Here is a 23,281-nt window from a genome sequence, read left to right on the forward strand (position 1 = left end):
CAATCAGATAGAAAGCCACGGCTCGGGTGGATCCTCTCTCCACAGTGCGTACAAAGCCACCGCCACAGCGGTCCTCACACACACAGTCTAATAAACTGCTGCACACGCCCCATCACTGACCTGCACCCAGCCAACACAGGAGGCGGTCCTGGGGCAGCCACCTCACTGTCAGGCAGGCAGGTGGACAGCAGAACTGGCATAGAAAATTGAGGGTGACTCAGCCACCGTGTCGAGAAATTTCACGTCCACCATGGTCACGCGCTGCCAGACACAGCCACATGCTGCTCCACATGCACACGTAGAGGCAGCCAACACTACCACAGTTCGAGCACCCCCAGAACCACCTACCTCTGTCAGGCGGGGGTCCAGACACCAGCACAACCAGACAGCACCAGTGGAATGGGCATTTAATTGTCTCTAGGATGCCCCGAGGAGAGGACGAGGGGCCTTTGGCAGAGCTCTGGCTGATGAAGTAACAGAAACGCTGGACAGGGAGTGCCAGGCAGAGAGGTAGCCCCAAGGTCTGGCTAGGGAAAGCCATCACCAGGGCTTAAGACAGTCTTCGAGACCAGTTGGTGAATAAGGAATGTTGCCTCTGAAGGAGGAAGAGGCTACAGAAAGGGCCTGGGTTTGCAGGGAGGGACCCCAAGGTCAGAAGATTAGGAACAACAAGGAGTTAGTTCCGAGCCCTGGTGAAGACTGGGTAGGGTCTGTGGCCATCCTGACTCAGGCTAGCTTCAGGAACTCTTGCAGTGTGTTCTGTTCCACGGCCTCCACGAAGAGTTCATAGTCCTGAGGGAGGGAGGGGGTAATCTGAGTCAAGATGCAGAGCACCCTAGTTGTTTGCCCATCTGACCCTGGCTGCAGTCCTCCAACACCTCCCGGAACCCAAAACCCATACCCCACAGTAGTGGTCCCCGTTGACAATCTGAGGTGGGGTGGCTTTGGGGTTGCCGGCCAAGGTGCGCATCTCATCTCGAAGGGCGTTGTCCTGGGAGATGTCCACTAGCTGGTATTGGATCCTCTTCCCGTCTAGGATGCGGGTCACTTCACTCTGCTGGGACTTGATCTAGGGGCGGAGGATTGACAGGGTTGGCAGGAAGGCTGATTTATGGAAGGAACTCTCTTTGGGTGTGAGCAACAGCTTCTGTCCTCTGCCCACTGGAGGTTCTGGCCACTAAGGGATGGGAAGGGTCCAAGGATAGACAGGCAAACTACGTGAGTTTCAGAAAGAGAAGACAGTGGTCAAGTTCTGTGCATGACAGGGAAGCTAGACTCGGCGAGGGGCGGGCCTTAAAGTGGAGAGGAAGCGGGGATTAAGGCGGTCGGGGGGGATGGGGCGGGGTGGTGCAAGAGAATGGATGTCCCTACAATGGGGGGATGAGCGTGGGCAGCTCATACTGGGGATACCGAGGGACCCTTGGTGGAGGGGTTCAGGCTGGGCCGAGCCCCTGGACCAGACCTAGGAGGCCATACCCCGCACCTCACTGCCTCCATCGTGGGGGCGGCTCCCGGGCGCCAGTCGGAGCACAGAGAGACCGCCCACCCTCTCCGGGCGCCGTCCCAGGCACGCACTTACTTCACGAGAGCCGGTGACCGACGTGCTGTAGACTCGCAGGCCACTCATGCTGCAGGCAGGGGACAGAGACCAACTGAGGGACGGTGGGAGCGGCAGCTGCACAGCTAGGAACTACGCGGCCACCGCGCTTGGGAGCGGTTTCCTTCCTGCTCCGCCCGCGTGTCACTGTTCTCGGGACCAATGAGCTGCGCAGGCGGACTGGGCGGGGCCTACATGACACCGCCCTGCTCCGTGGCCTGGAGCCGGGAGGACCCCTGTCTTCTGCAGCTGCTTGGCTCCCCCCACCTCCCCCTCAGCCCTTCCTGACCTGGGGCTCAGCTAAAAGACAAAAAAGCTGGGAAGACAGGCAGATCGGTTCAGCCAAGAGTTCTCCCCAGCTTACCGGGTTTTGTACATCCAGCGGCCAAAGCAGTGCCAACCTGGTCTCTAAGTCGTCTTTTAGAAGTACAGCTCAGCATGGGACTTTGAAAGGCGGGTCAATTCTCAAGCTTAGGCAGCATGGGCCAGGGGTAGTGTGCTGGGGCACAGGAGGCTGAGGGGTGGCAGATAGGGCATTTTCTCTAAGGCACCTCTCCACACAAACAGGCTCAGACAGGAACGGGGTGGTGGCTGTAAGCGAGGGGGTGGGGGAGCGGCACACACTCTTCAGGAGCCAGATGGAGGAGGTAAACTGCAGGCCAGTGTGTGGAGTCAAAGGCAGTGCCATGACTTATTAGCCTGGCTTGTACTGGCCCTTGGTAGAGATAAACAGCTATTTTGGGGTGATCCCAGCCCAGCTCTACACTTACATTGCAAATGACACTCCATGGCTTTGAACACTAAGAACTCAGCTAATGAGGTGGAGGAGAGTCCAGCACCCATTCCAAGTGTGGATCAAGCTGTTAGGTTCACTATAGCACCCCTCAAGAGTAGATCAGGGGCTACAAAGGCAACGGCCCAGGAATAACACACTTCTGCTGCCTGCTGAGGCAAACTGCCTATCTGCTTCTGGGGAAGTCATTTCCTCAAAGCCACGGAAACCCAGAAGCTGCTGACCTCTGAGGCCTGCAACTTTGTAGTGACAACTGGCAGTTGCTCTCCGCAGCAGAGGAGTGTGGGCAGAGCTCATCTGTCTCCACACAGAGCAGAAGTGGGAAGAGGCTCAGACTCCAGGCTGCATCTGCCTAAGTTCATGTCAAACTAGTCCAGGGAGGGTGGCGAGTGATGCTGAGAAGCAACGGGAAACCAGCATTTGTTAAACGTTTTATTCTGTAATCAAAATAGGCAATAAAACCAGTCAACATAACAAAGATTCATATAAATAACTTTATAAACTTTACCAAGAAAGTACCCGTGAGCATGGAGGCTGGGCTCCACATGACATGGGGGAGACCAACCAGGAAGCTCTGTTTCTAGGAGGCAGCAGCCCAGAGGCTGAGGGGATAGTCAACTGGGTGTGGCTACTCTGAAAGGTAAGCCACTCCATAAATAAAACATAAACTTGTTAAAACACTTGTAAAGAGGCCCACTTAGGCCCTGGAGGTCCAGAGTGCTTTTAACAGCCCACAGGCTTAGCAGAAGTCCTGTCATGGCTGCCTCTGCACCCCCACGACTATTCTGCTCCTCATACATATGGAGCCCGTATTAGCTCCAAACTAGAGGAGGTTGAGGGCTGGCCCAACAACCAGATAAAACCGAGACAATCCTTAAATCGGAAGGCAAGAAAAACCATGAAGTTAAGGGTCAAAGGCTCTAGAGAAACACAAAACACCAGGAAACACTCAAGACTGTTTCACCTTAGTGCTGACCCACACTAGGTGCTCTGAACGCTCAAGGTCAGAGCAGGAAAAGGAAACCCTCCAAACCCCAAATGAGAGGCACAATTCAGAGCAGCTACAGACCCCAGTCTTAGGAAGGAGCGAGCAGTGACAGCTGCCCTGTGGGCTTATGCGGGAACCACAGGGCAGCCATAGAAGAGAAGACCCAAGCGCATGCCCACACGCCCAGGGTTCTAGGGACAGACAAACGGCAGCTAGGAAGAGCTTCCTGTAAAAGACGGCACAGCAGGCAGGCTCAAGAGCCCTGCTAGTCCCAAGCCACTAGGCACAGTAGGGACTTTGCTGTGGGGTACAAAACCCTGAGGCCTCTGTGGGAACAAGAGCCCTGAGGAAGCAGGTACCTGAGAGAACCCAGAAGCCAGCTGAGTTCCCAGGAAGGCTGATACAATGGGCCTGAGAATTCTCAAAGGTCGCTACTCCTACTTAACCCTTGAGGCCTCTCTCACTACAGCATCAGTAGGACCAAGGGATGGGTAGGAATGAACAGGGGTCCATCCCAGAGGATGAAGGGAGGCAAGCAGCCTGTCTGCTTCTCATGGCAGACTGGAGCTGGGAACAACTCGTGAGAACGTTATCAGTTGAAATCTGCAAAACGGTTAATTAGTAACTCGGCCTTTAAGAGTGACTTAACAGGCGAAACATAAGCCAATAAGGCAAAGCCAGAGTACGGCAAAACAGGCAGGCTTCTCACAACCCTGGCCCCAGATACAGGCTCTCCCTCTGGGTGCAGCAGCAAAAGGCAGAACTGTCAGGGAAGGAACCTTCTGGCGGGGCTAGCAGCAGCCTAGGCCCTCCCTGGCACTCCTCACTGTGTGGCACAGTTTTCTCCCATGTCCTGGGCATATCTGTCTGACAGGCTGGTCCTTAAGTCCTCAATGTCATGGCGAAGCTGCTGAACCTCTTCCAGTTTCCTCCTGATCACATCTGGCTTCTGCAGATCTAGCTGTGTCCCTGGGTGAGGGGTGGCTAAGGAGGAGAGAATTTCAAGAGTGTTAGCAAGTGAGGTGATTCAAACTTTCCCAAAGAATGGGCAGAGTGACAGCAGTTTGTGGAGCCCGTCGCCTTAGGGCCTGACGTCCCACCACTGCTGAGGGTTGAGCTTTGCACATACTAAGGTCTCTACACTACGACCTAAACCTAGGAGACACTGGTTTCCATCTCTCCCTGCCACCCTGACAAAAGTGGCCTGATAACAGGCTGTCAGAGGAATAAAGGGGCAAGGGAGACGGACAGTAAGACTGCCAGTGGCCACTGGGTGTGTGGTTGGGAAAGGTCAGAGACCCGAAGACCCAGAGCTGCAGCTTGCTCTTTCTCTTTTGTTTTTTTTTTGTTTTTGTTTTTGTTTTTTTGTTTTTTTGTTTTTTGTTTTTGTTTTTGTTTTTTAAGGACATGACACTTTCACAGAACAAACCGGGATAATTGGTTGCCTGAGGCAGGATTTCTGTCTGTCCTCCATGTAAGTGCTCTCTAGGGAGGCCTGTTTGTGAACCGCTTACAGTGCACTCACTTTGACAACTCCCACAAGGCAGTGGCCAGGCCTATGCACCTGGTTCATGTTACCCTAAGAACAGCCACATTGGAGGGTGAGGGAGCCGAGGCCCTTCTGAGGACTCACAGTGAATGCCTAGGAGCAGAGAGAGGTTAGGACTGTGGCCCTGGGCCCTCTGGGTCACAATGCTGCAGACAGCTTGCAGGTCTTGAAGGCAACTGGCCAGTTCCTGGTGCAGCTCATATGCCAGCTGGGCGGCGTCTGGGGACCCTGACGAGGACCCTGGCTGGGCCTGGCGCAAGTGCTCTTGCAGTGTCAGATTCTTCTCAATCAGGTCCTGATTTTGCACTGAGAGCTAAGCAAACAAATGATAAACTGATTAGGACCAGAGAGAGCCAGAGGGAAAAGTGTGTATTTGGATGTACATGGGTGTGAATGTGTGTGGAAGAGAAATGAGTCACAGACTCTCTCTCTCTCTCTCTCTCTCTCTCTCTCTCTCTCTGTTGTTACCCACACAGGCTTGGTGCCATGTTCCTCAGCCCCTCTTCCCCTCTACAGACATTAGCTCCTCCTGTGTGTAGGCTGAGCCCAGGCCCTTAGGGATCCAGAACCGGAGAGGAAACTATTCCTCAGCAGGATCTGAGTCATCGGCCTCCAGGTTTCGGTCCAGGAACCAGAGAAGATGCTCCCACCCCCTAGGAACTCTATCTGAAGCCAGTGCCTCGGCTGGCTGTTAGTCAGGCTATTAGAGATGGCTTAATGTGAACAGTGAAATCTGAGGAGACACTGGTTTCAATCTCTCCCTGCCACCCTGACAAAAGTGGTCACCAGGAAGCCAGATAACAGGCTGTCAGAGGAGTAAAGGGGCAAGGGAGATGGACAGTAAGACTGCTAGTGGCCACTGGGTGTGTGGTTGGGAAAGATCAGAGACCTGAAGCTCCAGGGCTGAAAGACATCTTGCCTCCACCCCTTTTTTTGAGACATGGTCACACAGCCCAGTCTGGCCTCAAACTTCCTACATCGCTGACGATGTCCTTGAACTTTTGATCCTTCTGTCCCGACCTTTCCCAATTCAGTGGTTACAGGTTTATACCACTACCCCCTGTTTACAGCTCCAGGCTTCATGCATGCAAAGCAAGTATTCTACCACTGAGCTATATTCCCAGGCCTTCGTTCGTTTGTTTGTTACAGGGTAGCCCTTGCTGGTCCAGAATATACTGTGTAAACCAGCCTGGCTTTGAACCTGTGTCCTCTTGTCCTCCTCCAGGGAAGTGAAGTTCTAGCATTCTACACTCCAGGCTCTCACTGTAGTCGTTAGGCTTTCATGTACAGAGTAGCCGCTCCTGTGAGGTTGTCTTTGCCTTTCCTCATCCTGAGAGCTCAATACACCCAACACCCACACCCACAACGCTCACCTCTACTCTCTGCCCTTCATGCACACCGGGGCCCTAGAACAGTCCTAGTTCTGGGAGATGTCTTCCTAGGTACTTGGCCACTGACTCAATAGGCCTTATTGACAACTCCAGTCACTCTGTGACACCACAAAATCCTCATTCATTTTGGGGCTGTGTGTGAGACAGGCTAGCCTGGAGCTCAGTCTCAACCTCCCAACTGCTGTGATTACACACGTACAATCAACCATGCCTACTTATCAGTTTTCTTACCTCTCCGTCCCCACCAATCTCACAAACCTGTGGTGGCAGGAAGACTGAGAGGGAGGGAAAAAAGGAGGGGATCCCACTTCTGGAAAGCATGCCTGGGTGATAACATAAAAGGAAAGTACAATGCTACTACCCATCTCTTGGCTTACACCCCTTCCACTCCTGGAAGCTTAAGATGGGGTAGGCAACCCAAGAAACCACAGTGTGGAGGCTCTCTGGGCCCAGCCAACGCTTACCTCCTTCACGGCTGTGCGCATCTGCTGCAGGGCTGTCTCCCTCCGCTGGGCCTCCTCTCTCAACGCCTGGCTTATTCCTTCTTCTTGTGCCAGTTCTTGCTTTTGGCTCTAAAGTCCACACAGCAACATGTTATAGAGCACACGGAGAGTAACAAGTCTGACTTGCATGCTATCACCTCTCACCAGGCTACACAATGATGTGTGCCTGCCACACAGCTGCTTCAAGGTCTGTCTGTGTGAGGAGAGCCGAGACCTGCTACTTTCTATTTACAACAATGCCTCTCCATCTTCTAATGCTGCGCCCTCTAGTACACTTCCTCATGTTGTGGTGACCCCAAACATAAAATTACTTTCATTTTTACGTCCTAAACTCTAATTTTGCTACGGTTATGAATCATAAAATAAATATCTGTGTTTTCCAACAGTCTTAGGCAGCACCAGTGAAAGGGACTATCAACCTCAAAGAGGTCGCATTCCACAGGTTGAGAACCACTGAGTAAAACTCTTCTGCTCAATGAGCCATAAAAACTAAAACTCTGGCACTTTAAATGCTCACCAGGTGTGACTACTTCCTGACAAGAAGTAAAAGAGAACTACACAGGCCTAACCGGAAGGGCAGGCCTATAGTCTTAGGCTTTCCTCTGTGCATTTCAACACTTTGGTGGGAGAACCCTTTTATTTTCTGCATATATGTGTGTGTGTTGCATGTGTGTTTTTGCCCATGCTCACTCTGTACGGAGACTAGAGGTTGATAAGTCTTTCCTTGATTCCTCTTCTCCTTGTATACGGAGGAAAGACCTTCCTTTGAGCCCAGTGCCGACCAGTCAGCTAGTCTAGCTAATTAGTTTGCTCCAGGGATTCTGCATCTTGCTCTGACTCCTAGCACTGGACTATGAGTGGGTTGCCATATCCACCCAGCACTTACTTGGGTGCTGAGGTCTGAAGTCTGGTCCTGACACACAGGGAAGTGCTTTCCCCACTAATCCACAGGTAAAACCTTTTAGAGTTCAAAAAACCTGAGTCTATTTCACTGAAGATTTCTCAAAGAAGCAATTAACACTCCTACTGTGGTCCAAAATAGGAAGTAGGAGTTACCCTTGCCTTGCATGGTTCTTTCCTGTTCCTTCAGCCCCTACTCCTGTCAGTCACTGATTCCTTCTGGGTGTTTCTTCCATCCGTCTCCTTACACCTCTCTGTCACCATGTCCTACACCACATTTCCCCAACACCTCACTAGACTTTCTGTAGCCCCTTTACAGGTTGCCAATCTTCTCACTGAGCCTGAACTGTAAACCTCACCATCCCACACTACAATTAATGTTCTAGTAAGATTCCCATCACCCATTGATTCCCAGCACACATGTGTCAGAACCATCTAGAAAAGGGGAGGACATGCAAGTGAGTTTTCTGGAGATGGCTCGCTGGTTTTTATGGCTGCGATGAATGAGTGCTGAGATGCAAGGTCACCAGAGACTTCACCCCGGGATCGCTTCTCGCTGCTTCTGTGCCTTTCCTGTCACTGTCACCTAATTACACAGCCTACTGACTTCTGGGTACCTGCCCACCCTATTGGGCATATTTTCTGCAGATCGACATGAGGATCTACTCTCATGTAGTAAGGCTGTACAGACAAATTGATGACCTCACAATTTCTGGTAATTTTTTTTTTTTTTTTGTTCTTTTTTTTTCGGAGCTGGGGACCGAACCCAGGGCCTTGCGCTTGCTAGGCAAGCGCTCTACCACCGAGCTAAATCCCCAGCCCCAATTTCTGGTAATTTTATAGAACTCTTAAATTGATACAAATAATCTCAAGTCCCCTATAAAATAAAGCTACAAATAGAGCTCGGTAAACCTTTGAGTCATGGGTTAATTGCATGGGATAAGAAAGCAGGCTTGAAACAATTTTGATCAACGAAAAACACTCATTCTAAGTCAGGTCCAAGGATGGAGTCCCAGGTGTGCACCATGATAGAGCAAGGCCACGAGCAACTGTTGCCTTGAACTTATAATGAGCGTAAGGAGTGAAACATGCTCTGAACTCCCTTCTGTAACTCCCTCTGACATCCTTCTGTAACGTTTCATCTATGAGGTAATTTTATAAAGAATTTCTGTCTCAGAAGGTATAAGAAGGTCAGAGAGAAGAAATGAAGTGTGGCATTTGGGGCTGAGCCCCATTCACCAAATGTGTGTGTGTGTGTCTGTACATACATACATGTGGAGGTATCATGTATGTGTGGAGGTGTAATGTAAGTATGCGTAACACCTGTGGAACTGCTGAGACAGGTGGTCAGGCCTAGTCTAAGTGTGTGTGTCTCTGTGTGTCTCTCTCTGAGTGTCTCTGTGTGTGCGTGGATCCTCCCTTTCTTCCTCTCCTCTCTGGCTCACAGAGAGTTAACGAACTCCAAACCTCTCCCCTAGCCACGGAGGGAGCAGCCCTTGAGGCAGAGTCTTTTTTCTAATTTCCCCTGCTGCTATAAGTTGGAGTCAAATTACCAGAAGCCAAAGGCTTTTGGCCTTAGAACAGCAAAGAATTACCAAAATTAAGCAGCTTTTGGAGACACAAGAGCGAAGAGTTAAGGACAGAAGAATTACCAAGAGTTAGTAGCTTTCAGTCCCAGAACAGCAAAGAGTTAACAATGTCAGAGATAAAGCAGCTGTCGCCTCAAATGCTGACTCCATCATCCATCCACCTTTGCTGCTCTCCTGGGGAAAGTGCACACCAGCACACTGCCAGCACACAGGGCGGTTCACAGCCACCTGTAACTACAGTTCCAGGGGAACTGACACCCTTCGGAACTGTGGGCACCAGGCACATATGTGGAATACATCCACAAACACATACATACATGCAGGCAAAATACAATAGAAAAATAAAGGTTGGGAATTTAGCTCAGTGGTAGAGCGCTTGCCTAGGAAGTGCAAGGCCCTGGGTTCGGTCCCCAGCTCCAAAAAAAGAAAAATAAAAATGGACGCTAACACTGCATTGTGGAGAAGGCCTTCCCATGGCCTCTTATGCTCCACTCACTCAGCCTAGGCACGCACTGCGTAAGGATGCTCTGATCAAAGGTGGACTGCAGAAGGCAGTGAGGTCCTGTCAGATACAGTCTAGTGATGAAGTGTCTTAGTAGTCCACTCTGTGATGTTCACAAAGATGAAATCATCTAACTGCACATTTGTCAAAATGTCTCCTCCTCACTGGTAAGCAGTACACACTGTTTGCAGCTTCCTGTTTAACCTATGTGGTTTCACACCTTGATGTTCCTCCTGTAGACTCCTGTACCATCCTAGTCAGCTTCTCTCTCCCTGGCGAATGCTTCATCACTCATACGCAGGATTGTCAGAAACTTGTCCTTGACCCCCCTCCTCCCAATGACTCTCCTGAAATCACCCCCACCCCCAATGTGATATGAGCCCGATCTCAAAGAACCTTTATCATATCTGTCATCTCAACAGAATGGGAGGCTCAGAAGCACTGTTTCCTTCTTGTAGGGCAAACAAGAAGCAAATAGTATGTCAGAGAAGGGAATGAGGAGCTAAGCAGAATCCTAAGCTTCCATCAGCTCAGTCCGACCCTCCAGGGCCAAGGCTCCTGCTCACCTGGACCTGCGAGTGCAGCTGCTCCAACTTCAGCTGTTGCCTCTCCACGATCTGAAAGGCAAAGTTATCAAGAGAGGCTACGAGTACAGGCTGATGTGATGATCCAGGACTATCTGTAGCCCAGGATGAGACCAGGGTGAAAGGACTATAACTCAGACTCCTGATCTTCATTGGACTGTGCTCTGGCCATAATCGAGGTTGATGGAGGAATGCAAAAGTCCTCACGAGCAGTCCTGGGCTGGGGAACCTTCACCTAAGGACTGCAGGTCAGAGGAAGGAACTCCCAGTACACAGTCTTCAAAAGCACAAGTTCAGCCTAGTGGGTCTCCCTATCCAGCTACCTATAATGGGTAGAGCTTTAGCACAGTGACTATTCCAGGAGAGACTCTAAACAGTCAGCTTAGGAGCTCGCATAGTCTCTGAACCATTTCTGATGTTGAGAAACTGAGCCATCCCCCCAGTTCTGTTTTGATGAACATTAGCAGTTTCTCTTTAGGACCTGAACCAGGATGGCCACAGTGCACCCGGACTTCAGTGCACCAGATCCGGTTCATTTGATGGGCATGTTGCCACTAACTTTTGTGTACATTCTTGATAAGCAATCTGCCTTCGATAAGACTGAATATCTAAATGTAAATTTACTACACAAGGCTGACTTCTCAGAAGAGAGAAAAGCTCTGGTGAGCAGACCCTGGGTGGCTTAAGACTAGGAACTCCTGCTTCCTTCCCATTGTACAATCTCTTCTTCCCTCCCAACCTACCCAGGCCAGACTCAGAAACCCCAGTCACCTTTCGGAGGGAATCACATTCCTTCTGCTGGGATTCCATTTCCACTTTGAGGCTTTCACCACTGGCTTCCTCCAAAGACTGTTTATCTTGAAAGCTGAAAGACAATTTCTTCTTCTAGAGCTATGAAAGCAAAACCATTGTGGCTTTTGTTTTTAAATTTTATTTACTGTATAAGTGCTCTGCTGCATATACGTTCCCATGCCACAGGCAGGCATCTGATCCCCTATAGGTGGTTGTGAGCCACCATGATGTTGATGGGAATTGAACTCAAGACCTATGGAAGAGCAGTTAGTGTTTTTGTTGTTGTTGTTTGCTCTTAATCGCTGAGCCATCTCTCCAGCCCCCATTGTGGCTTTTAACTCTAGGCTCTACCATTTTCTATGTCTTTGGAGCAAAACAATTATACCCTCCTCCCCACAGCTAGGGATCATGTGATACAGGGTGCCCAGACAGATGATGTTCAGATTCAGTTTTCTTTACCCGGAGCCAGAATCTATCTGCACAATATATCAACTCTGTGTTTGCCAAAGGCTCTTGTATTCTGATTTCATATTTTGAAATAAAAATGGAGCTGGATGGTGGGAGCGCATGCCTTTAACCCTATCGCTTGAGAGTCAAAGGCAGGTGAATCTCTGAGTTTGAGGCCAGCCGAGTGTACAAAGTGAGTTCCAAGAAAGTCAGGGCTACATAGAGAAACCCTGTCTCACGAAACAAAAGCAAAAAAAAAACAAAAAAAGCGCTGCCAGCTCTGTCTCTGCCCTAATAGTCAGCTTAGAGTCATCTTAGGGGGCTCATTCTGATAGACCCTCAAAGCCCTGACTGAATAATTTCTAGATCAGATTGGCTACGGGAAGGCACCAGCTCTAGTCAGGTGGTCTTGGGCTGCATAAGAAATCTCGCTTGGCTAGAGACATGGGTCAGCCAGTATGAAAGCACAGTGCTCTTGCAGAGGACCTGAGCTTGTTGGACACCTACGTTGGGCAGCTTATAACCACCTGCCACTCCAGCTCCAAGAGGATGTGATGTCCCTGGCCTCTGCAGGCACTGCACTCACTGGCATACACCATCGCACAGATACTCATATATAAATACAAAGAAGACCTTTAAAAAGTTAGCTAAGTGGGGCTGGGGATTTAGCTCAGTGGTAGAGCGCTTGCCTAGGAAGCGCAAGGCCCTGGGTTCGGTCCCCAGCTCCGAAAAAAAGAACCAAAAAAAAAAAAAAAAAAAAAAAGTTAGCTAAGTATGAGCCTGTGTCTGAGCCAGGAGTAGATTTCCTGTAGGGCCCCTGCCTTCCCCCAGTGATGGACTGCAAGCTGAAGTGTAAGATGAGATAAACCCTTCCCTATATTGCTCAGTCAATATATTTCTATCACAGCCACAAAGAGTAAACTTCAACAGTCCCCCGAGTCTGGTTCCAACCAACATCCTCCAACGGGCTCCTCAAAATCACTTCTAGCGTAATTCACCCAGACATAAACACGAGCATCACTGTGCCTGACAACGAAAGAGCACCCATCTACCCACTGGGAACACACACTCTAAGAGCTGCTCAAATACATCCACCCTTTTCAGAAAGTGTTACTGACTCCCAAGATGCCCTCAGAGTACACTACAGCATCTTCTCTTGTTCTCAGAGACCATCCTAGCAGTCAACACAATTCTGAAGACTGGGAGTAGCGACTCACATCTTTGATCCTAACACTTGTGATGCAGAGGCAGGAGATCAAGCCAGCCAAGGTTACAGGGGACCTTGTCTCAAATACCCCTCCCCCACTAAAAACCAAACAAAAAAGGCTGGAGAGACGGCTCAGTGGTTAGAGCTCTGACTGCTCTTCCAGAGGTCCTGAGTTCAATTCCCAGCAACCACATGGTGGCTCACAACCATCTGTAATGGGATCTGATGACTTCTTCTGGTGTGTCTGAGGACATCTACAGTGTACTCACATACATGAATATGTAAAAACAAACACACAAACATCCCCAAATCCATTCTTTGCTGGTAAGAGACAGATGAGTGGCCTGGTAGCCTTTAGCTTACAGAGTCAAAATGTGGATAAACCCTAGGCCTTAGCACCAAGATTCACTTCTGAAAATATAAATGATTTCATTTCCTACTTAACAAACTATTTTCATTGTTTTGAGAGAGCCTTACTATGTAGCCTTAGCTGAATTATGTAGATCAGGATGGCCTTGAACTCAAGAGAGACCTGCCTGCTTCCACCTCCTGAGTGCAACTGCTTTGATTAAAGACATGTACTGCCATGCCAGGCTCTCAAGGATTGTTCTCAGCACTGGGATGGACTCTCCCAATCACACTATGATAAAACCCCACTGCTCTACGAAGACAAATTCCCTGCTCATAAGTAACTTCCATTCAAAGAAAACAAAGCTCTTAGAAGGGGTTTTCACATCCACTGGAAATCAACGCTGTTAGACACGCAAGAGTTAACACTGCACCAGAACCAAACTCCCTCCTTCCCCCAAGTTCACAGGCGTTACCTATGTCTAGCAGAGGAGAATTGCGCTTCTCTTTGTCTCAGACTTTCCAGCTGAACCTCCTTCTCCCTGCAGGCGGCCTGTGTGTCCTCCAGCATAGTCTCCAGCTCTGCCACTCTCCCTTGCAGTTCTGTGTTCTTCAATTCAGCGTCCTTAAGCTAGGAGACAGGACCCCATGCTTGGTCATGAAAAACTGAGCAGCTCTCTCCGCATCGGAGTTCTGAGGCTGGCTGTGGTGGCACATGCCTTTAATCCCAGAAAGAGGCAGGTGGCCTCTGTGAGTTCAAATTAGACCAGCCAATGCTTTGCTATGAGACCTTGTTTTTCCCAGAAACAAAACAAGTTGGGCATGGTGACGCAGGACTTTAGTCCCAGCACTCAGGAGGCTGAGGCAGGTGATCTCAGTTTGAGGTCAGTCTGTTCTACATAGCAAGTTCTAGGATACCCAGGACTACATAGAGAGACTGTCTATGAAAAAATAAAACACACCCAATTGTAAATCTACCTAGATATCTTTGGGATATTCCTTTCAAGAACTCAGACATGAGACTGCCCCCTCTCCTCGCCTCACTGCCTGTTGACTCCCGGTCTAGCCAGAGATTGTCCCTACCTGCTCCGTCTGTTTCTGATGGTCTTCTAGGGTGGGCAGGTCAGCGAGATAGCGCTCCAAGGTTTCAATCCGCTGCTGCTTCTCCCGGTTCTGCTCTGATTCCTTCTGACATTTCTTTTTCAAATTATTGATATGTTTATCACGACCTTTAACCTAGTGAAAGAAACATCACGTATGTTTTATTTATTCCTCTGAGGGTATGGACATTTCTCAGTGACTGCTGTCTCTATCCTTGATCAGCAAGAGAGAGAGAAGCAGATAGATCTACTTTAAAATCGTTTCTAAAATAAATTGTTTAAAGACATTGCCAGAAATCCTCTAGTGGAACCATAAAGTTGTCATGACTGTGTCTTTAATTGAAGGAGAGATAAAAGCATAAAGGGCTGACAGTACAAGTGGATTAAGCATCTTTCAGTGAAAAAGGGTTGTTTTCAGAAATCTTGAACGTGACTGACCTGGATGGATAGCAAAGGAATCAAAATCCCTTAAATAAAAGTTTGATTTACAAATCAAACAAACAAAAAACCCAAACTGTTATCTGGGCTGGAGAGATGACTCAGTAGTTAAGAGCTGCTCTTGTAGAGGACCCAGCACCATCATGGTGGCTCACAACCGGGTATGTCCAGTTTGAGGGGATTTGGTACCCTCTTCTGGGCCCCAAGAGCACTACATGAACATGGCAGGCTGACATACTTGTAGATAAAACACAGGTATGCATTAACAACAAACTGTAGCACGGCAGTGAGAGGGTCAATTCCTTAATCTATTTCTGTGGGTTATACCCTACTCCTAAGCTTAGCACAATGGCGGTCTCAGCAGGAATTCAGTAAGTCTTGTGGAATGAAGATGTTTTCTTTTGCTTACAAATAAGGAAGGTAGGAGAATGAAAACCAGGAAAATTACAGCAGATCCTTTTGGTCAGAGCAGAGACATACCCCTGCTCTTCCCCCAAGGGTATGAGGAGAGTAAGCACAGCCTTTAAAAATGACTTCATCTCTTACATTTCAGTTTGTACCAAAATCACCTGGGATGGTTACTGAAAAGTGATGATAAACTGATTCTAGAGTGAAAGCCAAAAAGATAAAAGTGATCACAGTAAAACATAAAGCATTATTATTAAAAAAAAAAAAAAAAAGACAAGCCGGGTGGTACCGCACTCAGGAGTCAAGGCTGGTGGATCTTGCTGAGTTTGAGGCTAGCAAGGTTACATAGGAAGACCTTATCTTAAAACAGGAGACAAAAGTAGTTGGCCTGGGCATGGTAATCTACACATGGACTCCCAGTTTGTGTAATTCTTAGCACTTAAGAAGACTATCTCGAGTTTGAGGCCAGCCTGGACTACACGGTGAAGGCTAGTTTAGTCAAGACTAACCTTGGAAAGGAGGAAAGAAAGAAAGAAAGAAAGAAAGAAAGAAAGAAAGAAAGAAAGAAAGAAAGAGAGGGGGGGGGAGGGAGGGAGGGAGGGAGGGAAGGAGGAGAGGGGAGGGGAGGGAACGTGAGGGTGGACCAGGTGGTGGAAAATCAGCTTCAGAATACTGTTTTTCTAAAGGACCTCAGTTTGGTTCCTAGCACACACATCAATCAGGTCCCAATCACCTATAACTCTAGCTCCAGAGTTATCCAATACCTTGTACACACACACACACACACATACATACACACACACACACACACACACACACACACACACACACACACACACACACACGGGGGGGGGGGGGGGGGATGCACACATATGCCCAGATGCAAATGTAAAACAGTAAGACCAAAAACCAAGACCAAAACCAAATAAAAAATTCAGGGCTGTCTGAGCTGGCTCACCAGTTAAGAGAGCACCATGTCAGGCAGCTCATCCCTTCCTGGAATTCCAGTTCCACAAGATCCAATGCAGGAAACCTTCACATATGTGGCATGTACCGCACACATAAATAAAATTAAATCTTTAAAATAAAATATATGTGATATTATTTTTAAAGACTTATTTTATTTATATAAGTACACTGTAGCTGTCTTCAGACATACCAGAAGAGGGCATCAGACCCCACTACAGATGGTTGTGAGCCACCATGTGGTTGCTGGGAATTGAACTCAGGACCTCTGGAAGAGCAGTCAAGTACTCTTAGAGCAGTCAGTGCTCTTAACGGCTCAGCCTTCTCTCCAGCCCTGTACGTGATATTTTAACTTGTTTTCTTTTTATTTTATTTTTTTCCTTCGGAGCTGGGGACTGAACCCAGGGCCTTGCGCTTGCTAGGCAAGCGCTCTACCACTGAGCTAAATCCCCAACCCCTTTTAACTTGTTTTCAAAAGATGAAAGTACATCGAGCCATAAATTACTCATGGCAGAAAATTTACAATCGCTGTAGAAGTTACTGACAAGTCATAGAGCCTCTGTGCATGGGACCTCGGGAGTCAGGTTTCAATTACAGACCTGAAAATCCAGGGAATCCATGGTTAATCTCGATGCAAGTTAATCACCCTCATGGGGCCTTTTCCAACAAGAAACTTCATCTACGCATCTGCATGGTCAAATGAAAGCATCAAGCCTTGGCAAGGGAGAGGCTGAAGTACAGGGCTGAAGACCCGTGTGAGTAAAACTCTCTGTACAACCCAAGACACTACACCATGTTGGCTATCAGCATTGAGAAGCCAAGAGCCAAGCTTTTCTCTTCTCCTTAAATTTTATCTTTTAAATATATTTTTAACATATTTTATTTATTTTTATGTATGTCAGTACACTGTCACTGTCTTTAGATACACCAGAAGAGGGCATCAGATCCCATTACAGATGGTTGTGAGCAACCGTATGGTTGTTGGGAATTGAACTCAGGACCTCTGGATGAGTAAAGTGCTCTTAACCACTGAGCCATCCCTTAAGCCCCTTTATTTTTATTTTTTTAGTGACAGATCCTCACTATGTTGCCTTAGTTGGCCTAGAACTTGCTATACAGACTAGGCTGGCCACAAACTCACAGAACTATGCCTGCCTCAGCCTCCTGAGTGCTAGGATTAAAGTCATGTGCCACCACGCCTGACATTCCCCCTTTAAATAGTCACTGTGTCTATGTATGGTGTGTGGGTATCTGTGGCGCGTGTGAAGGAGCTGGCTCTCTACTTCCATTGTAGGACCGTTTTCGCAGAAAGTCTTTTACGCACTGACTTAATAGGATCAAGAACTACTGAGAAGATAATCTTTCCGCCTTGTTTGTGAAGGATTTATCTAGATTAGGTTACTTGAGGAAGAAAGACCGGCCCCACATGTGGGTGGTGTCTCACACGGGCTGGAATCTTGGACTAAAAGGGCAAAAGAAAGCCTGCTGTGGTAGAAGCAGGTTTCTATGAAATCAAGGCCAGTGGCTCAGTGGGTAAAGGCACTTGCGACCAACTCTGATGACTTGAATTCAATTCCCAGGACCACACAGTGAAAAGAGAGAGAACCAACTCCCACAGTACTCTCTGTGTGCTTGCCCCACACGAACAAGTGGACTTTAAAGAAAGAAGTGCTGGGCTGGAGAGATGGCTCAGTGGTTAAGAGCACTGACTGCTCCTCAGAGGTCCTGAGTTCAAATCCCAGCAACCATCAGTAATGAGATCTGATGTCCTCTTCTGGTATGTCTGAAGACAGCTACAGTGTACTTATATATAATAAACAAATCTTAGAAAGAGAGAGAGAAAAAGAAAGAAAGAAAGACAGACAGACAGATAGGCAAGCAAGCGCTGGCTGGGTGGTGGTGGCCAGTCATCAGGAGGCTGAGGCAGGCAGATCTGAGTTTGAGGCTGGCCTGATCTACAGAGCGAGTTCCAGGTCAGCCAGGGCTACACAGAGAGACCTTGTTTCAAAAAATAAACAGAATAGCACTGTTGGAACTGAGTTTTATACAAGTAGCCCAGAGTTCAATTAGTCCCCCAAGAATATTTTTGGAGGGGGCTGGGGATTTAGCTCAGTGGTAGAGCGCTTACCTAGGAAGCACAAGGGCCCTGGGTTCGGTCCCCAGCTCCGAAAAAAAGAACCAAAAAAAAAAAAAAAAAAAAAAAGAATATTTTTGGAGAAAGTTATGAATTAGAGAACCAACCAAAACCCACAATTTTAAAGACCTTCCCTGATGGTGATGAATTTTCTCCTGAGGAGTTCTAAGAGCACTGACCAATTCACAATCTAGCTGCAAGCATGAAATCTTTCTCTATTTTTCAGCAGGATGAAGAGATACCAGACTGAATGGAGTTAAGTTTACCCCAGGCATTTAAACCTCTTGCTACGTGCCATCTGATATATCTGTGCCCAGGCTGGTTTCCCTCCAGGGAGCTGGCAGCATGACAGAACCTGGGCTAGTCAGGGATTGTACAACTCTCCCTGACTGGAGCAGAGAAGTCAAGTTCCTTCTCTAGATGGGCCCTGTGTGAGAGGCCGATGACGTCTCACCTAATTGCTTCTCTTGGTTGGGGAACAGACTAAGTGGCAGAGAAGGAGGACTAATGACTCTCCAGAGGTTTGGAGCCATAGGTTCCTCAACTCACCCTTTCCTCCTGCTTCTTCCCCTCTTCCGAATGCTTCTGCAGTGTCACTTTGAGAGACTCCCTGATGAGCTGAATTTCAACTTCTGAAGCAGACAGTTTCTTTTCAAGCTCCATCTTCTCTTTGCTCAAGGCTTCTGTCTTCTGTGCAAACTGTGCCCGTAAGAAAGTGTTCTCTCGCTGCAACTCCTGCCAAAAACATTCTTAATATGTAACTGGTCCCCTATTACACATTTCCCATCACACTCTAGGCTAGTGTCATCCTTCTCCAGTGACTTCTATAGGCAGTGCTTCTTCTCTAGGACCAAGAGAGTATCACTCCTTACTGGAATTTGCTTAGTTTTGAAATCTTACTCACTGGCTCACTGAATCAGAAATGCTAGGACGGGGGGTTGGAGATTTAGCTCAGTGGTAGAGCACTTGCCTAGCAAACGCAAGGCCCTGGGTTCGGTCCCCAGCTCCGAAAAAAAAAAAAAAAAGAAATGCTAGGACGGTTCCTTGTAATCTGTGCTGTGGTAAGCCCTCCAAGTGACTCAGACGTGCACCCAAATATGAGAACCACTGTTTTAACAGCAATACTATGAGCTGGAGAAGTGACTCATTAGTTAAGAACACTGGCTGCTCTTGCAGAAGACCAAATCTAGTTCAGTACCACCACCCAAAGGGCAACTAACAACCACCTATAATTCTGGTTCAAGGGGATCTGAAGCCCCCTTCCGACCTCCGTGGGCACCAGGCACACAGTACAGTCATACAGGCAGGCAAAATACCCATCACATAAAAAAGAAATAAATTGGGGTTGGGGATTTAGCTCAGTGGTAGAGCACTTGCCTAGGAAGCGCAAGGCCCTGGGTTCGGTCCCCAGCTCCGAAAAAAAAGAAAGAAAAAAAAAAAAAAAGAAAGAAATTAAATTAAAACAAAACCCATAGCAATACCCAAGGAGACCTAGCACTGAGGAAGGACCACAGACAAACATCCTAAGACTCAGGCTGGAGGCCTGACTCCCTTTCCTCATCCTTGTTCTCATCAGTAAAGTAGCTGATACTCTGATGCTACTGGATTGAACAAAGCTTAATACCATAATCTAATATTCATCACTCAAAAACACAAAAGGTACAATCTTGGTTTACAAAGCAGATTCCTTCTCAATCCTAATGGACAGTGACCCCAGTGAGAAAATGGTTTTCTCTAAGCTGTTCCTAAATACAAAGGAGTACAAATGAGAAGAGCTCCAAACTGCCTCTGCCTCTGCCACTCTATTTGACCAGCCTTGCAGATTAAGACTTCTAAGAATGCAGGGCAGTGGTATCGATACCTCTGATCCCAGCACTCAGGAAGCAGAGGCAGGCAGAGATCTCTGAGTTAGAGGCTGACCTGGTCTACAGAGCGAATTCCAGGACAGTCAGGACCACACAGAGAAACCCTGTCTCAGAAAAACCAAAAGAAAAAACAAAGAAAAGAGTTCTATAAGCTTGTAGAGATGGCTCAGCTATTAAGAGTACTAGATGCTCTCCCGGAGGACCTAGGTTTGACTGTAGCATCCACGTAACAGTTTACAATCATTTCTAACTGCAGCCATCTCTGATGCCCTCTTCTGGCTTCCACACACACATAGGAGCTAAGGAGAGGCACACTAGTTTAGATTACTTGTAGCAGTTGCACATCCTCTTCTGACTTCCTCAGCAGCAGGCATGAATACTGTGCACATATGCAGACAACACATTCATACACATAAAAGCTTTTTTAAACCCCACCCATACACACAAACAAACAAACAAACAAACAAACAAACAGAGAAAACACAAGGACTTCTAAAACTATCGCTCGACTCTGCTTTCCCAGTATCTCTGATACTGAGACACCTGAACTTTCCCCTGAAGCCTTTTCTAACCTCTCAATAGTTCAGCAAAGTTTAAGGCAGGACACCTTTGTCATTTGACTCCTTTTGTATTTCCTGGATATCTAAGCCCAGGGAAATACTAAATTATAGTAAGAAGAGTTGTTATTCTGGGGGCCATGCTCACCTGTAGCCTCAACAAGCAGACATCCCCAAAGGGGGCAGGGCGGCCCAAAAGTGCACTGTGGACTTGCAGTTCACTCTCTCGCACTTTCTGCTCCAGCTGAGAGATATGTTTCCTCTGCCTGCAAAAGCCAAGCAAGTCAGATCTGAAATCCTGACACTAACATTGAATGCTTTACAGTATGAGCCCTTTCCTTAGATAGAAGGTAACAACCCTCAGACCTTGACTCTAGACATCACATTTTGGAAGGCGGCTATGTATACCATACCACTGTACCACTGAAGTATGCTGGACATTATTATTTTGTGAAAAGGCAGGACAAATGAGAAAAAGTTTAGCTGCAATGAACCACTCCGAATCCCCTCAAGCCTTCCTTCCATAGAGCCCCTGCAGAGACTGGCCTATCACATTAGTAAGATGCAGACCAAGCTGGCTCTACCTTGAGGAAAGGCAAGGCTTCAACCAGGGGATTAAGTGAGTGTCACACACATCCTGGCCTGGGCCCTACTTAAGCAGAGCCTGGTCTTTTAGTGCCCCTGCCGTCCGTCTGTCTTACTTGTCAATGAGAAGCTCCTTCTCCTTCAGGAGATGTTCATTACTGTTCAAGATGCTGATCCACTGTGCTGGCTCTAAGGTGGGCAGTGATGGAGTGAAAGCAGCAGGATGGTGACAGATTGCTCCATTTTGAAGCTAGAAGACAAATAAATAGGCAAGAGAGGTTTAGGCCTGACCACAGGTACCTGCAAACACCCGAGGAGTAGTCAGTTAGGATTGGAAGTCAAGGTCTAGTCTGGCTCAGCCTGATAAAGCCAATGTTTTAAAAATAATTTTAGCTCTGATGCAAGACTGGAAAGAACTTGCCAGGCAGATATGTGCCAACGAAACTCTCTGCTCAGAAAGTGTCTAGTTTCTAAGGTTAGTTATTAAATCAGGAGCTCACAGATCAGGGAAGGAGAATATACCCTTCCATCTCATTCTGCAGTAGCACAGGTGGTGGGGTGGGGGGCACCAGGGACAGCTTAACAAAAACCAACCAAGAGTGCTGGAGAGATGGCTCAGCTGTTAAGAACACTGACTGCTCTTCCAGATCAATGCCCTCTTCTAGTGTATCTGAAGACAGTGACAGTGTACTCACTCTTAAAAGAAAAGGTAGTCCAACCAAGAGTTCAAAGCCACTGCCTATCCCTGCTCTTGCTGTTTTCAAGGAAGGGTCTATACCACCACATCCAGCTTCAAATACTGATGTGCAGGGAGGAAGGGACGGAGAACATAGATGGATGTCAGGAGACAACTGTGGAGTTGGGTCTCTCCTTTTACCTTTACATGGGTTCTGGAGCTAGAACTCATGTCCCAGGATTTACAGCAGTGCTTAACCTGCTGACCAACCTCACTGGCCTTAAAGATAACCTTGAGGGCTGGATGTGGTAACCTTTAATCCCAGTACTGGGGAAGCAGAGGCAGGTGGCTTTTCTTCAGTTCAAGACCAGCCTGGGACAGCAAGCTCTAGGACAACCAGGACTACAGAGAGAGAGAGAGAGAGAGAGACAGACAGACAGACAGACAGACAGACAGAGACAGACACTCTTTCTCAAAACAACAAAACAAAAAAAGATGATCTTTAATCCTTAGTTCTGCTGTTTAACCTTTTTGCTGACCCTGAGCAGATTTATTCTACAAGCCTATAAATTTCTACTATTTAGTTCTCAAGTGCTGAGAACTAATACCGTTCTGTATGTGAAAGCAAGCAGCATCTGAGTATATGATTGGTGCTGGTGTCCTAAGTCTTTAGGCTTTCCCTCTAATTCTCTACTTTGGAGAACATATCTGGTCTTTTATCAAACCACCAACAGGTTCAGTGGCCAATAACTACATTTTCATTTCCTATCTATAAACATCATCCTCATTCACAATTGCATTTTTTTTTTTTTTTGGTTCTTTTTTTCGGAGCTGGGGACCGAACCCAGGGCCTTGCGCTTCCTAGGTAAGCGCTCTACCACTGAGCTAAATCCCCAGCCCCCACAATTGCATTTTTTAACAGTTAAAACTTGTTAAGGTCGGGCTGGAGAGATAGTTCAGCGGTTAAGAACACTGACTGGGGCTGGAGAGATGGCTCAGTGGTAAGAGCACCAACTGCTCTTCCAGAGGTCCTGAATTGAATTCCCAGCAACCACATGGTGGCTCACAACCATCTGTAAAGAGATCCGATGCCCTCTTCTGGTGTATCTGAAGACAGCTACAGTGTACTTATACATAATAAATGAATAAATCTTTAAAAAAAAAAAAAGAGCACTGACTGCTCTTCCAGAGGTCCTGAGTTCAATTCCCAGCAACCACATGGTGGCTCACAACCATCTGTAAAGAGATCCGATGCCCTCTTCTGGTGTATCTGAAGACAGCTACAGTGTACTTATACATAATAAATGAATAAATCTTTAAAAAAAAAAAAAAAAAAGAGCACTGACTGCTCTTCCAGAGGTC

General features: G+C 47.7%; 2 protein-coding genes across 7 annotated transcripts in view; both read right to left on the reverse strand.

Moving 5' to 3' along the window:
* Window positions 1-385: 385 nt before the first annotated feature.
* Sh3bgrl3 (SH3 domain binding glutamate-rich protein like 3) lies at window positions 386-1,759 on the reverse strand. The gene is made up of 3 exons (NM_001106688.1): window positions 1,580-1,759; window positions 902-1,069; window positions 386-792 (listed from the first exon to the last, which is right to left on the reverse strand). The coding sequence occupies exons 1-3, from the start codon at window positions 1,625-1,627 to the stop codon at window positions 727-729; spliced, it is 282 nt and encodes a 93-aa protein (NP_001100158.1). The 5' UTR covers window positions 1,628-1,759; the 3' UTR covers window positions 386-726.
* Window positions 1,760-2,804: 1,045 nt separating this feature from the next.
* The window catches only part of Cep85 (centrosomal protein 85), a 47,576-nt gene continuing 27,099 nt past the window's right edge, over window positions 2,805-23,281 (reverse strand). For 3 of the 6 annotated variants that reach the window (XM_008764156.4, XM_039110402.2, XM_008764157.4), the window contains 10 exons: window positions 21,360-21,493; window positions 20,807-20,924; window positions 18,786-18,971; window positions 14,274-14,426; window positions 13,667-13,821; window positions 11,168-11,261; window positions 10,379-10,429; window positions 6,783-6,890; window positions 5,012-5,240; window positions 2,810-4,362 (listed from right to left, as the gene is read on the reverse strand). In XM_008764156.4, coding sequence (XP_008762378.1) covers window positions 4,202-4,362; window positions 5,012-5,240; window positions 6,783-6,890; window positions 10,379-10,429; window positions 11,168-11,261; window positions 13,667-13,821; window positions 14,274-14,426; window positions 18,786-18,971; window positions 20,807-20,924; window positions 21,360-21,493 — 1,389 coding nt within the window. In that variant the 3' untranslated portion in view covers window positions 2,810-4,201. Of the gene's footprint in view, window positions 4,363-5,011; window positions 5,241-6,782; window positions 6,891-10,378; window positions 10,430-11,167; window positions 11,288-13,666; window positions 13,822-14,273; window positions 14,427-18,785; window positions 18,972-20,806; window positions 20,925-21,359; window positions 21,494-23,281 lie in introns of those variants that run through there. The other 3 variants (NM_001395607.1, XM_039110403.2, XM_063288063.1) reach the window with 3 other exon arrangements.

Source organism: Rattus norvegicus, chromosome 5 (assembly GCF_036323735.1).
Source record: "Rattus norvegicus strain BN/NHsdMcwi chromosome 5, GRCr8, whole genome shotgun sequence".
Classification (NCBI taxonomy): Eukaryota; Metazoa; Chordata; class Mammalia; order Rodentia; family Muridae; genus Rattus; species Rattus norvegicus.

Bases quoted from the DNA above. Each gene is read 5' to 3' on its own strand.
- Sh3bgrl3 (NM_001106688.1), bottom strand. From the start codon at position 1,627: ATGAGTGGCCTGCGAGTCTACAGCACGTCGGTCACCGGCTCTCGTGAA. The intron at 1,070-1,579 runs GTAAGTGCGTGC...CTCCGCCCCTAG, and splicing joins CGGTCACCGGCTCTCGTGAA to ATCAAGTCCCAGCAGAGTGA. The intron at 793-901 runs GTATGGGTTTTG...TCCCTCCCTCAG, and splicing joins ACGGGGACCACTACTGTGGG to GACTATGAACTCTTCGTGGA.